Raw genomic sequence first — 15,557 nt, 5'->3', positions numbered from 1 at the left:
CCTTGTTCTTGCTTTTTCTTGCTTTACTCATCCACACTTTCTGTCTACCACCTTCCCACTTCCATGCATTTTCCTTCTTTTCTTCTTTTGTCTCTGATTCAGACGGGGACTCCAGTGGCTCAGCAGACACTTGTGAACTGCGGCCTGTCAAAGGCTTTAGACGCATTTTACCAGACACTACAGTATCATCTGAGTGATGCGATGACCCCGTCTGTATCTGACAGCGGCTCATTCTCTTAATTCCTCACTGTGCCGTCAAGCTTTAGCAGCCCCAGCAAACTAAAAGGACAGCAGAATCACCGAGCACCGCCTTTAATTATCAGAGGAAGAACAAATCAGTGCAGCTCACTGCAGTAGATGTTGTCTCTGGCTCTTTATAGCCTGGAGTTAGACTGAGGGGGAAATGGAAGCAGCAACAGCGCTCGAGGCTAATAGACCAATAAATGAAGACTTGGCATAATAGTGACAATATCAGGAGAGAGGAGGCGGCCTGCTTTGTTGCACACTCTGTAAACCTTTAAGAAGATTATACAGGACACAGACCACCTGCATTTTGACTTGCCAGTAGAAAACTGCCTTTCAGTCTCAAGATTTAAAGGTTTTATTTAAAAGCCTTGTGTGCGATATAGTTTGTTATAATTGCTAACATCCTTTTTGTCAAATCTGTTGTCACATTTTCAAAACTTTAAACACAATCAGCACAACATCTGTCTGTTGTGGACCGTGCCATGCACACGATTCATGTGGTTTTCAGGGAATTTGCAGGCAATTAACACCTTTTCTGTTCTGTTAATGAAAACTTTACAGCAGTAATTCTGCCACTGTTTTTTCTACTGTAAGTAAAGATGACTCAATGCACACAACACCAGTTTCATATTGTCGATTGCATGCAGGTAGAACTGAAACTTGCAAAGTAATTGACATTTGTTCCTCTTGGATAAAATACAAGTGTACGCATGTTAGTGTTTTAAAAGACGAAGTCAGGTTTGTGGTGTTACAGAGTTGTGTATGTAGAGAAAGGTGAATTTGAAAACTTGAAATGTAGAATTGGTATTTAATAAACAAAATGTGGTTTGGAGCAAAAGATTATTTGACTAATTGTGTGATATAGGTGTGTTGTTGTGATAGGACTTAAGAAAAACTATAGAAATATAATGTAAAGTGTAGGTAAATGCTTGTTCACAATTGTAAAAAAAAAAAAGTGTATAAGAGTAAAATAAGAATTAGAGAAAGAAATTTGAAAGATATATGTAAGATTAAAATGTTCAGTGCTTACTGGCCAGCTGTAGATGGGCTGCTCATTTTTCCCTGCATCTAAAAAAGTAAAATGTCACAGTTGTACAGCAAAGTCTAAAATAACATGTTGTACACACTGTGTTGTTATACGAAAATGTGCAGGAGAGTGCAAAGGGTTCAGAGAGAACATTGTGCAACACTGAGCCGAGGATTTAGAGAATTCTCCCTCCTGATGGCCTGAGGCAAGATATCAATGTTTGCACCGCATCATGTTTTCACCCCGTGGTCATGTGAGTTGACCTCTGTGTGCTCCGGTTTGTTCGCAGTCTGAAGCGGACTGAATACTCCAAACTGTCTCTTTGAGTGAATTTGAGTTTGCTTATCTGTCTTGTGTTCGCCTTGTGATGGACTGAGGACCTACTCGAGGTGGATCTGCATGCTGGGAGGGAATCCAGGGGCCTCATTTATAAGACTTCGAATCAGTGTGACTTAGGCAGAAAACCGCGTTTAAGTCATTATTTAACAAACCGTACTTTGACTTGATCTCATCTCCAAGCAAAGTCAGGACTTTACTTGGCGTGATTATTGCCGTTTGGGACACATATGTGCCCAAGCCTGTGGTGAACTTCACATTAGCTTTATGAACAATGTTCTAGGATGATTAATTAAAGGCATGAAGAATTAAGTGCAACACACTCACAAACCATGTGTTTGGATTTGTTTGTCAACCCACCACTTACTGCAGAATAATACGTGTTGCCTGGCTTCAGTCTCCTCTAACATCACCATGATCTCATCTTCCAAAAAGTTTGCATTTCTCTTTTGGATCAGAGGGAATCGCTTATTAATCTGAAATTTATAGATCACAGGTTCAGAAGATACAAACGGGCCTCTTAGAAACTGCAAGTTTTTTTTATGAGCATTATCTTTTATGATCTAACTTAAACACACGGTTGAAACTGATCTTAAGACTAATTTTAAGTTTAATACAATTTAAGAACATTTTTTTATAAAAGAGGCCCCAGCTTTCTTGAAGTGTCTAAGTGGGTAAAAGCAATAAAAGAATAAGAAATTAAAGTTTTTGGTTTATTTAAGGCGTGTTTGAACTCCTTTCTCACATCCGGTTTATAATTTCCTGGCTTCATCTTCTCCAGTTTACAGATCATGTGGTGGTTTGGACAAATCTTTTTCTGTCCCAGTCCTTCTGAGGACACGTCCTGCTGCCACACTGTTGACTAAGGATGGGAATTGATAAGATTTTATTGATACCAGTGTTGTTATCGAGTTTGCTTAACAGTCCAATTCGATTCCTTTATTGATTCCTGGTCAGTTTTCTGTGTGGAAGAAAGTAGGCCCTGTTTCATTGTCTCTGTGTCTGGACACAGTGTAGGAACAGAGTAGAAAAAAGGCTTTCCGCCATCACTCCAAGTTGCAACTTCCAGCAGTGTAGACATGAGTTGGATGCCAATGTTTTGCAATGTGAAACAGTCAGCTGGCATCAATAAAAGGGAGTCATAAGCTCAACGTATCAGACACATGATTCCAATGGATCAGACATTTTGGAAACGGTTCTCAACTGTTCTGAGTGGTTTTGATTCCCATTTCTACAGATGACTGACACTCTTTTCTTTATCATCTGCTCCTAATCTGTCCATCAACTCTCTCTGCCTTTCTCTTCTTCATGGGGGAGCAACATGTGCTGGAATCTGTTGTTGTTGTTGCACCATCCTTCTAAATCCTCCGTCCACACAGCCAGCGCTCGACATCTCCATCGCTCTTCTTTTCTTGTCTCCTGCACATTTAGCCTATTGTTAAGCTCTTACATCTCTTTCTTGTTGCTTCCCTTCTTACTCACTTAAGCGCTCTTTCTTCTCATCACGTCTTATTTCTTTCTTCTCTTTATCTTCAGCTCCTATTGTTGCAGCACACAACACGGCCCCACCCCTCTTTCTGCCCACTTCCCTAATGTTAACCTTCAAGTTTCTTCTCCTACGGCTGCCTCGCCTTCTCCCCTCGCTCTTCCCCTCCATCTGATTGCTTGTTAGTTGGTATGCAGGCTTGGACCCCCATTGTGCGTTCTTGCCTGTCAGCACTCTCTTTTTCCATCTCCCTCTCCACCTCTCTTTCTCTTTTTTTTTCTCTTTCGAGCCATAGTGTCCACTCTTTCTATCAAAAAAAAAAAAAAACAGCACAAAGAGAACGAGAACGGCAGAGGAGGACGGGGCCTGTTGGGAGAAGATAAATGGATGGAAACATGAAGAAAACGGGATATATGGGTTATTGAACAGGGGAATGTTTTCACTTAAAGGAAGAATTAAGAAAGAGTATAACACCCCAGAGAGATAAAGGGCAGCAAGTGAGAGGAAGAGAGAGGAAAATGGGGGGAGGGGCCTCGGTGGCGATAATATATGGATGGAGTTCCATGAAGGTGGGAGCTTGCTAGCAGAATGACAAATGGGTCTCGAGTGACAGAGTATTATATTAAAAAGTAAATTGATATGCAAATGTGGAGTGTGTGGCTTTGGAGGACAGGGATAGCCTGTTGTCCTCACTGAAGTGGAACAGAGAGAGGCAGAGAGAAAGGTGAGAGCCCGGGTGTGATAGTGATATCGCACTCCATTAAAGTGTGTGTTTTCGCGTGATTGGTGCAGGTGTGTGTACTTTAAATCTGAATATACAGCTGCATGTGTGTCTGTGTGTGCGAGGTGTGTAGTTCCTGTATGCAGCGGCAGAGTATGGTGCAATTGGACGGCAGCTAAATGGAACAATGATTCCTCCCACAGTGACAGATAGTGCTAACTTCACACTGCAGTACAGCAGCATACAGAAGCAGCTCGTGGCAATGCAGGACGACTACTGTATCTCATTATGAAGCCTGTTCCAGCTCAAGAGGCTACGAATGCTCATAGTGTGGCATCTGAATCAATAGCAGACAACTAGCTACTAAACAAGGCTGTGTGACTAAAACCACATTTTCTGCAGTTGCACAAAAGTAAACCCATTTCCACAACCATATCATCTACAAAATATGCTCATGTATATGACATATGGTATGTAATACTTGCATGTAGGTGTCTAGATTATAAATGCTAACAATGTTTTTTCCAAATCCAGAAAGCATGACTTTCCTGCAAAGCAGACACGGCATTATGGGTGAGCCTAACAGGCTGTCCCCGTTAAATGACTAGGACAACATATATTTTCTTAACTTTTATTTTTAATTATTAAAATCAACATTTTAATTCACCCTTAAGACAAGAAAAAAGTGGGCCATTATTCGTCGCCCCAGATAGTTAGCCTCGCGCACGCACATCACACTATGGCGGTTGCACAGCAGAAATTGATGACCAGTGTACAGAAGAAACCATATCATTGTCTCATTTATACCTGCAAATGTATTTCCCATCGAAACTAGAACTTCAAGAAAATGTAGACAATACGGCAGACAGAGCTGAATACTTCTGTCTGACTAGATTGTCTTCAGACCACCTTCACAGCAGAGACAGTTAAGTCCACCGCGCTCTCTCTCCTGTTAAGTCAATGTTGCTCACCCAATATTCCAATCGCTCCGTTTCTCCCTCGCCTTGCGATCAATTTGAAGAATAATCCAGCCAGATCAAAAGAAATTGCATTAAAAGGAATTAAAATGTCAGTTTTCTTAATGAATTGATGTAGTGATCGACTTGATCCATAGCGAAAATATAGATAAGGAGATATCTTGTTCCACTTGAAATAAATACAAACTGCTGCGGTGAAATAATAAGATATCTCAGCACTGAAAGTGTTTTTTAAAAAGATTAAAGCTTCCTGGCACAAAACTTTGATATTAGAGAGAAGTTTAGGTTCTCAAACTTTTAGTTTGAGGCTTCAAAGATTAATTCATAATGTTGACATCTGAATTTTAAATCAACTTTTGAATGCAGTGCTGGTTTTAATTTGTATTTTTTTGTATGTCTGTTTAAACCTGGTTTTTCTGCACAGTTGAAAGATTAAATGTTAGGTTACATGAGGATATGAAATAAAGTATGATGACAGAGAGAAAAGAAACGAATGAAAAGAAAAAAATATTCAGTTAAAATCAATTTTATTTGTATTGTGCCAAATCATAACTTATCAGGGCACTTTTCATACAGTGCAGGTCAAGATCATACTTTTTTAATAAACCCAACGTTTCCCATCAAGAGTAAGCAGTGAGGCCGCTGTTAACAGGCAGAGACCTCGAGCTGCCACACCTGACAGAGAGGTCGCGGTGAAGACACTGAAGCAGGTGAAGTGAAAGTAACGTTTTACTTCAGTTGAGATCAACTCGAGTAAAAAGATAGAAAAGCGATATTTCCACCCGCTTTCTCTGCAGTTCTTGATCTAAGCTGGCGCCACACTCTGACTTTCCTCTGATTCACCCCTCCTGAGAATCAAAGGAGAAATCTGGACCAGAACCCCAGTTGGCACCGACGTTCGGCCCAGATTATGTAATGTTAGTTGTCAAGCCACTGAAATGGACCGAGCCCCAAAGATATTCGAGTGTACACGATTTCTTGTTGTCCATTCCTGCTTATCGGCTCCTGAACAGCGACGCCAAAACCACATCACACACCGACAGCAGGCGGAGGGAGGGACGTCACGTTATACAATGAAAACATTTGTTCAAGGTTTAAAGAAAGAGATCCTGCTCTGGTTAAATGTCAACAGCAAGTCAGGGCTGACTTTTTGATATTTAAATAAGACTGCAAGCTGTTTCTAACCTGAATCAATAGTTTTGAGCTTCTAAACAAAACCATTGAAATGTAAATCATGTTTCAGATGGCAGGAGTGAATATTTCAGTGAGAGTGCATCTGAGTAGGAACATTCAATGTAAACATTTCCTTTTATTGCAAATGAAAACAATCTGGACTGCTTTGTTTGCTAATGCAGATGAGTTGTTAATGATTTTTTTTTTAGTAAACAGGGTTGATTCCCAACATGTGTTCTGTAATGTATCTTGGTACCTTTGAAGAGATTAAAGAAGGAATAGACAAATACATTATTAAAACATTACTATAACCAGCAAAAGGTTGTGATAAGACTTTGGTGAGTCAAAATACTTTTGACAGAAAGTGGGTAAAGTCGTCCATCGGCCAAAACTGACTGATTTTTTGCACACAGTCTCACTCCGCCTGCTGGGAATTAGGGATCCTATTTATTCAAAGAGCATTTTTACCTTGCAAAAAACAGCATTAACAGTGTTTTATATTAAAATTTTCTTAATTAATGTACACTTTTTTTGCTGGAAACATCTGGTGGGCCAAATCAAACCTTATGGTGGGCTAACGCAGGCCCCACTTCAGGCACCTCTGATGTACATGGAACAAAATACTCAACAAGCAGCTTAATTGTTGAAACATGGAATAACTGCAAATGGGAATAATTCAAATAAATGTGTGATTACCCAGCGACAACTATTTGTTCTGTTCTGTTGTTTTTGTACTACTGCCACATGCTGCCACATTTAAATGTGTAAACACAATAAAATATTAAAGTATTTAAAAAAAAAAAAAAAAAAGATACCCATGGCGTCGGGGAAAATGGCTTCCACATTGTCCTCCTGAGTCCAGTTCCAGAGTCTCTAATAGATGAATTACAGGTCAGCTGCATTTAGTGGAAGGTATTAAATAAAATATCTATCTGAAACACACACACACACACACACACACACACACACACACACACACACACACACACAGACACAGACACAGCTGTCGGGGGAAAACAAAAGCCACAGCCATGTCAGGTTTGGTGCCATGTTTAAGACTGCAGCGCTAATGATTCATGACACTTCTAACTGAAGAGGAGAAATGAGTCGCTCTGTAATTACTATGGAAATGTGTTCATTTCCCATCAGACACACACACGCAGCCATGCACCCGTGGAGACACACACACACTAACACAGATACACATCCAGCAGTGATGGAGAAGTGTTTCTATCGTGGGTTTTGGTGTTTTGCAGAACATGCGAGTGTGTGTGTGTGTGTGTGTGTCCCCACGGGATTATCACAGTTGAAGCAGAGGTGTGACCCATGTCCCCCATTCCCCATATGTTCTAAACACATGCCCCAAAGCGTTGTGTGAGTGTGTGTGTGTGTGTGTGTCAAGGGGGTAATGATTGTCCCTTGGTGTTTGACTGGCTTGAGCCCAGCTGATAACCAGGTGGGGCCCAACTCCCCCCTCTTATAAGAACATTATCCCCCCCCCCCCTCCTTTATCCCCAAATACCAGCAACCAGTCTCTACCCTTATGTGTGTCTGTTATATATTCCCAAGACGGCCTATTGATGTCTGGGTTATACCATGCGTTCAGCTGTGTAAAATCAACACAAGGATTAAACACCAAATGACTGAGATTTACTGAGCCTAGTGAGACCCCACCTTTCTCCCTCATTCTCAATCAAAAACGCTTCACTCCGTCTCTGTTTTCCTCTCTTTTATTATTATCATTATTATTATTTTTTTTGTCTAAATTCTCCCCCCCTCCTCCTCTTTGTCTTTATTAAATCTTTTGCTTTCAGTCTGCCTTTCTTCCTCCACTCTGCTACTTTAAATCTGTCTGGGCTGCTGATTCCCAGTTACTCTTGGCTCTAAGCCCAAATCAATTCATCTTCATGATGGACAGACATACTGACTGGCTGCTGCTTTACCTGTTCGACGCACGAGGAGGACGGGAAAAGAGGGGTGGGGGAGCGGAGAAGAGGGGAGGCCGTGCGGTATTTATGTCGTGTTTAGTATCTCGTTAGATGAAAATGCTTTTACATTTTGTTTTTTATCCTAAAATGTTTGTGCTGGATTTAAAAGAGGAGTAAATCTCAGAGACAGTGTTATGGGTGATTAGGACTGTTAAACACTGTTGGAGGCTGAAACACTGTAAAAATGAAAAAGTTACTTTTTTCCTGTGTTGTATTGTGTTGTCCCTGTTGTTATGTTGACTGTCTGTTGTTGATTGTGTGTTTTGTTGTTTGATCTTACCTGGTTAAATACGATGTAGGCGTTGTCGCCACCTTTTCCGGACTGCAGAAGTTATATTATATTACTTTATTATGATGATTTGACTTCAAGCATTATTTAACTATCTACCATTTATTCTGAAAGAATAAATAATCAACTAATTTCTATTTGCAGACAGAAATAAAATTCTAAAAATTCTAAATTTGAGTTTTGAGCCCAACTTTAAAATGTTTTGAAAAAGTTTTACCAATGAATAATGTATAAAATAAACAAAAAATAAACCTGGATCTTGAGTTTTAGAAACCCAAAACAATTTATACTTTAAAAGCTGTCATGTAAACTCATTAAAGTGAAAGACAATATTTTAATATTTCAGTTGCAACCATTTAATTTGCAAGTACAAATAATGACAAATCAGGTTCACAGCTCACTGAAAACTATTTTTGAAATACTAAAACTCAAAGATTCAAATTTATCAGAAGAAGAAAAGTAAAATCAGATGCAGATTCAGACCCGAAGTCTATCTAAAGAAGTAATTATCAACAAATTTAATTATCAATTTAAACATCAACAAAAGAATCTAGTGAAAGAGTTTACACACTTTTTTTTTTTTAACAGTGAACAAAGCGTAAAGAAAATAGCTGATGCAAACACATGACACCTCCAACAATCCCGCAAAAACACACACAAGCAGGATCCCCCTGTGAGGTCTGTAAAACAGAATAAGTTTAACACTTCCTCACAGCTGGACAGCAGGATCGAGTTGATCAATTTGTCAATACTCTGCTTTGATCGCTGGACTGGACCACACCGCAGGGCGTGTTCATGTGTGCACAGGGGGGTCAGGAGAAGAAAGGGCAGGGATGTGTGTGTTAACGGCCAGAGGGGTCCATAAAGAGAGGAGTGCTTTATGCATAGATCTGCGTCTATAGGGGGACATCTGTGAAACACACACACACACACACACACACACACACACACACACACACACACACACACATTCACTCAACCTCAGGCACAACAGCTTAGAGGAAAGTGGGAATTGACAGGTAAGAAGCAGAGAAAAAGAGGAATAGGAATATTTTTTCCCTCCAGGCTCGTCTCATACAGCAGAGTGGGTGTGCAGAGACAAAAGGAAATATCTGGTTGTTCATACACGCAGCTGTTGGCTGTGCACAGTGTAGCATCTGGATTTTCCTGGAAGTATCACAGATTTAATACATCAAACTCGTGTGAGCAGTTGCACATACACACTCAGGGGTATGTTATCTTCCATAAACACGGTATAAAGCCGTATTATTATCCGTGTGGTGGAAAAACAGTGTGCGCTGTGAATAATGGTCTATATATGGGATCATAATCCAGCTGTGCTTTTCTTTTTCAGGCACTGTGGATACATCAAAGCCAAGCAGGATCCCGATGAGGAGAAGATGCAGTTCCAACACGGCCGAGGTAAAGACACAAAGACGCACATATATACAAATAACACCACTGACGGTATTTATGGCTGCAAGTAAGTCTCGAGTCTTTGCGATCACGTCCCAAGTCAAGAGTCAATTCCCGAGTCAAAGCCAACAAGTTACAGTCAAAATCCCACGTCATAAACTTTGAGTTTAAAGCCGTGAAAGAATTCATAATGTGCTCTTCACCAAATGTCGTGCCATTTTAACAACAGAGCCTCAACCTACCTTTGTCTGTGAAACTTCAAATGTCTTGTAAGTTGTTGCATCTCTGTTTACAATTTTTAACCCATGTAGTGCAATTCTGTTTTCATTGATCGCTGCATAGTTTTTCTGTGCAACTTGATTGGATGTTGTTGGATTGGTTCAAACAAAGTGGATCCAGGGACTTAAGTGTTGACTTGCTGGGAATGAATAGCAGGAGAAATGAATTGATTTGTGACACACCTTTAAATACACTTTTTAATCTTTGGGCTTATTTTCAAGGCATAAGGCTCACGTGAGGTCATGTTCCACTGGTGTTAAAGGGATAGTTCACCCAAAAATGAAAATTCAGTCATTATCTACTCACCCTCATGCCGATTGAGAGTCGAGTGTATTTTGTTAGTCCACAAAACACTGCTGGAATTCCACAGGAAAACAGTGTTACAGAATCCCCCATACAATGGAAGTGAATGGCGACCCATTTTCAAACAGAAAATGCAACCAGAAAAAAAAAACATAAAATGTCTCCATACTGCTGGTCTGGCATAATCCAACATGCTGTTTGCACACTGTCACACCACACACACCCAGTTCAGACAGTGTGTATGTGAACGTGGCTCCAAGTTCAGGATCTAGTGTTCAGTGTTTTGCAGACCACAAAACTAAACCCGATCTTTAATCACTGTGAGGGTGAGTGGATAATGACTGAATTTTCATTTTTGGGTGAACTATCTCTTTAAAGTCCAAGTCGAGTTGCAAGTCTTTTTTGATTCTAATAAGTAGAGTCTAAAGTTTACAAATTCATGACTCAAGTCTGACTCGAGTCAACACCTCTGATGACTATAAACAAAAGACAGAAGGAGGGATATTTTATTGAACACTCCATTACAAAGTGGCAACACCCTGAAAAGTTTGTTTATTCAGATACAGCAGCCGCACTTTGTCTGCATACCTTCAGATGAATCATAAAAGCTGAAACAGAGCCACATAGCAGCATGCAGCATCTGTATAGAAGCATCTAACTTTGTTGCATTCTCAGTTGAATAAACCACATTGTTTCGCACTTTCTTGCACGAATGTTTGCTGGCAGAGTGAAGCTCCTTATGGGTTCCTGTTAAAATGAGTCATTTTAACACCATCACTAACAAAGTAGTTATGTGTGCAATTATGTAATAATTTATAATGTCACTCAAACGGAAAACCCACGCTCAAAAACTCTCATTTCAACACGTATCCACACTGCTGAAATGTTCGAGAAGGAATCAGGGTCAGCTCCTGAAGGAGACCATTTCCCTGAGGACGATCAATACCTTATTAATACCAACTTTTTAAAATAAATGTGATACCATACACCCTGCAAAAGCTGGCTATATTTCAGTACATTTAGCATTAAGCTTTTTTATTTATCTCTCCCCATTTCTCCACCTTTCCATGAATCCAGTCAAGCTTCCAGGCAGCAGGACCTACATCCATCCTCACACCTACGAAGACCCCAACCAGGCTGTCAGAGACTTTGCCAAAGAGATCGATGCTTCCAATATTCGCATAGAGAGAGTCATTGGAGCTGGTAAGTTGGCAGCAAAACAGCAGTGGACTATATCAATAACTCAGAAAACAGTAAATCTAACTTGACTAAATTCAAATTACTGAAACTGTGGCTGATTTATGTGGAGTCCTTTGAGGCATGGACTGTATACCTGCATGGAACATTTTCCTTATTTTTTTGCAATGTAGTGCCTGCAAAATGAAATCATTTTGTTTAAACAAAAGCCAATATTACATATATTATAAAAATACAGATAAGAGAGCTGAGATGTTCGTTAGTTGTACACACCCTTATACCTTTTTTCTGTGTGTGTGTAGGAGAGTTTGGAGAGGTGTGCAGCGGTCGGCTGCGTGTTCAGGGAAAGAGGGAGATCTACGTGGCCATCAAGAGTCTGAAGGCGGGATACTCTGACAAACAGAGGAGGGACTTCCTGTCTGAGGCCTCCATCATGGGACAGTTCGACCATCCGAACATCATCAGGCTGGAGGGAGTCGTCACAAGATGTGAGTGGTCGAACAAAAATTTCACCCAGCATGTGTGGATGTGTGGGTGGATGACATGTTTGGTTGTTTGTGTTACCACACACTCCTCTGTCACACACCTGTGTGTGTGTGTGTGTGTGTGTGAGACACAGCAGAGCTGCCGGTGATGTAAATACGAGCTGACCCTGGATCAGATAAAAGCTCCATTACCATGGTAACACATTGATGACGCATGGCGGTGTGCATGTGAGCGGCGACTGTCCGCCTCTCAAGCGGCCACTTGTTTACTTCACATGATTGTGTTAGGCAATTAGAGCGAGTGTGTGTGTTCATAGACACAGGCCTGGTTCAACAAGATGGCTGATTTGTTATCGCTGGGACCCGTCTCTCTCTGTCTCCCGGTGTCCATGTATCTGTCTCTCGTCTCATATCCCTATCTCACTCTCCTGCTCTCTCTCTCAGTCAGTGTCCATCTAATCTTCTCATTCAATCGCTCCCCACTCCTCTCTCTTTTTTTCCTGCTCTCCATCTCCCTCGGTCACTCTCCTCTCCTGTCTCTCTAGTACTTTAGCTCTGTTTGTCTTCCTCAGTCACCCAGAACATGTCAACCTTAAGCAGAATAAATTTGTAAGCACATCTTTTGCTCTTACTTTTAGTCCTACAGCCTCACTGAAGTCATAGCTGCCCTGACTAAAAATGGTCAGATCAGATTTGGCTGATCGATACAAAGGTTCGACAATTTGCACAAAGCTTCTCTTTTAGCCTACATGAGTGTGTTTTAATGCCTTTCTTCATGCGATGTGCAAACATCAAGCGTCTCTTCTGACAGCTACTACAGCACTTTAGCTGCCCTGCACGCTCTGCAAAGCGTGTTGGGATGGCTGAAGTGGCTGACAGCACATCACCTGCGCTCTGTTTTTATTACTCTTTTCTGCCTCCATCACAGTTAGTTTTTTTTTGTTTTGTTGATTTTTAAAGTTTACAGCCTGCCTGTGTACAAGGATGCAGTTAAAAAACAAGAGCTGAACCTTGTTTACCAACCACTTGTTTCACCTTCTCTTACCAGCACGTTGTCAGGATTTTTTCAAATAAATGTGCCAGCTAATATAAGAATACATCCATGATGCCCTTTATTTATAATTCCCCATTGAAGTGTTATCACTGTAAATTTATTCTGTTATTGTAATGAACACTGATAAATTTAAACCCCCCAAAATGACTGTGTGGCTGGAGGAATCTCAGTCGACTGACGCGTCTCCAACTGATAATTTGAATCTTTTGACTTTCTTAGCCCTTACTTCAAAGAAGGTACCAGCACATGAGGAACCTTAACTGATTATTGGTCGTGACATAACTGAACTTTGTTGGATGAAAACAGTTTAAAAGGCTTGAAATGGCAGCGCAGAAGTGACTTTGCTATATCAACCACCGCCTGCCAAACATTAAATTTAAAGAGACAACTCTCTGTCACCTCAGACCCATTCGGTGATCTTTTACTCATTACAGCGGAAGTCATCATGGCCTTATTTCTGTTGCTTTTACAGATCAGCAGTACCTGATTAAAAGGTAGCACTTATGACAATTTGATCCCTTTTTTCTGCTCGTTCGGATAACTGACAACAGAAACAGAAAAACATTTAAATGATGAATAGTCTGAAAAGGACGGTATTCCTACTAAGGCACTAAGTCACATTGCTAATGACAATGAATATTCCACAAAGATTCCAGTTTACATGCAGCCGTGCGCACTATAATTATGGAAAAGTGGAACAACTGAGGCCGCCTGAACCATTATGCTCTTTTGCATTAAAACAGTTTTTTTCAAAGTTTCACACTCGTGGTAAACTTGTTAGACTGTGCGGAGACAGCCTCCCTCGCTCAATGATCCTCTTGAAAAGGTCAGCACTGCATTATTTGTGCATATCCAGAAATATGCTGATATTCAACGCCGTCATAACATCTAAAAGAATATGTGTTTCTCCCCATCTGACCAGAAATGTGGGCTTTTCTTTTGTGCATGCATCTCTATTCCAGCCTTGTAAAACGTGGTAAAAACCCCGAATGAGATGCATGTTCTGAATGCCCTGTATACTTGTCCTAAAACTGCTAAATTCAGCATAAGGCCTAGTTCAGAATATCCAAAGGAATATGCTGTTTACATGACCAGTATCAAATTCAGAATACTGTCATATTTGGAATAATAGTGGAAAATGAGTGTGCATGCAACTGAAGGGCCAAAGATGACAACTTTTAGTGTATACAAAACTGAAAACACACTTCACTGTTTTCATGCATGAATTGAGTTTTCAAAATTAGCCCGCTGAATGTCTCTTTCCCCTCTTGTTCCTCAGTGTCACTGCTGTGTTCCTCTTCCTCCTCAGTTCTGACATCTTGTTATGCAGATGTTTGTCAGAGATCTACAGACGTGCGAAAGGAAGAGGGAGACAGTCTCTACAAAGAAACTGAATTGTAAACATGCAGGCAGACAAATAAACCTCCACTTTTTCCCTCCATCTCACTCCCTCCTCTCCCTCTTTCTCCCTCTGTCACCCACACGCACAGATCTTCAGTCCATCACACACCGGTGCTCAGTGGCACTTAGGCCAACAATAAAAGAGCAAATGCATATGCATAGGCTTTTATCATGGGTATTAATAATTCATAAAGTTAATTGGATGTGTTTTTTAGCCTCATGAATATTCAGCAGCTTGCATATTAAGAATGAGACCCCACTGAATTTCTTATTCATTTCTTCTTGCTCTGTCATTCTTTCTGTGTGTGTGTGACTCTCTGTTGCTCATTGTCTAAATAATGCTTGATGTTAGCTGTGACCTTTGGTTTGCAGGACTGAGGCAGTTTGCAAAAGAACGGCAACAAACTAAATCAAATGTGTTTTTTTTTTTCTTATTCTGACAGACATGTAATTACGGCACTTTCTTTCCACTTGCACACATACTATTCTGATTTAAAATACCAGAATAATTTCAAGAATTACTGCCAAATCCTTGAAATCATTTGCGACAGAAGACAATAGCGGACCTGACAATGAAATAGCTGCTGTAAGTGGCAGAACGTTGGGTTGACAAGCAGCTTACTTAAACATAATAAGGTGCTCTTTACTTTGCTGTGCTCTATGAATATAAAAAAAATATGTTTGTGTGTGTTGTTTTCGTGGTGGGTGTGCGTGTGTATGTGTGTGTGTACTCTTACGCGCGTTTTCTTTGTGTCTGTCTCCTCACCTGTCTTCACGGCACATTGAGGAGCTGATAGAGCCCCTCAGAAACAAATCTCACTAGCGGAGCAGTAATTTCACAGGTCACAGCCCAGGGTGTGTATGTGCGAGTGAGGGGGTGAGAGTTGAGATGGGTCAATAATTCCTTCAGGCCTTTTTTCTCAAGCACCAGCTGGTCCCTTCACACCGCCCTCAGTCTAATCAGGCAGGCTGACCCTGACTGCTCTGGGCTCAGGTGTGTTGGATTGGTTTGTGTGGGTGTACGCAGCAGTAGAGTCAGCAGTTGTAAGAGTACTATTGGTTGAAGTAGTACTAGGAGTAATTGCTGTTGTTGCAGTTCTGCTGTAGTAGAGGCGCAGTAGCAGAAGTAGCTGTGGTAGTTTAAAGCAGTAGTAATGATATTAATAGCAGTAGTATTGA

General features: G+C 40.7%; 1 protein-coding gene across 3 annotated transcripts in view; it reads left to right on the top strand.

Annotated features, from left to right (window-relative positions):
• The window catches only part of LOC146317510 (ephrin type-A receptor 3-like), a 123,921-nt gene that overhangs the window by 87,007 nt on the left and 21,357 nt on the right, over positions 1-15,557 (top strand). For all 3 annotated transcript variants that reach the window (XM_084731943.1, XM_084731942.1, XM_084731941.1), the window contains 3 exons: positions 9,598-9,665; positions 11,319-11,444; positions 11,741-11,926. In XM_084731943.1, coding sequence (XP_084588069.1) covers positions 9,598-9,665; positions 11,319-11,444; positions 11,741-11,926 — 380 coding nt within the window. The remainder of the gene's footprint in view (positions 1-9,597; positions 9,666-11,318; positions 11,445-11,740; positions 11,927-15,557) is intronic.

The sequence above is a fragment of the Lutjanus erythropterus genome, chromosome 12, assembly GCF_056507025.1.
Source record: "Lutjanus erythropterus isolate fLutEry1 chromosome 12, fLutEry1.hap2, whole genome shotgun sequence".
Classification (NCBI taxonomy): domain Eukaryota; kingdom Metazoa; phylum Chordata; class Actinopteri; order Lutjaniformes; family Lutjanidae; genus Lutjanus; species Lutjanus erythropterus.
The sequence above is the reverse complement of the archived record's forward strand: the minus strand, read 5'-3'. Positions and strand labels throughout refer to the sequence as shown.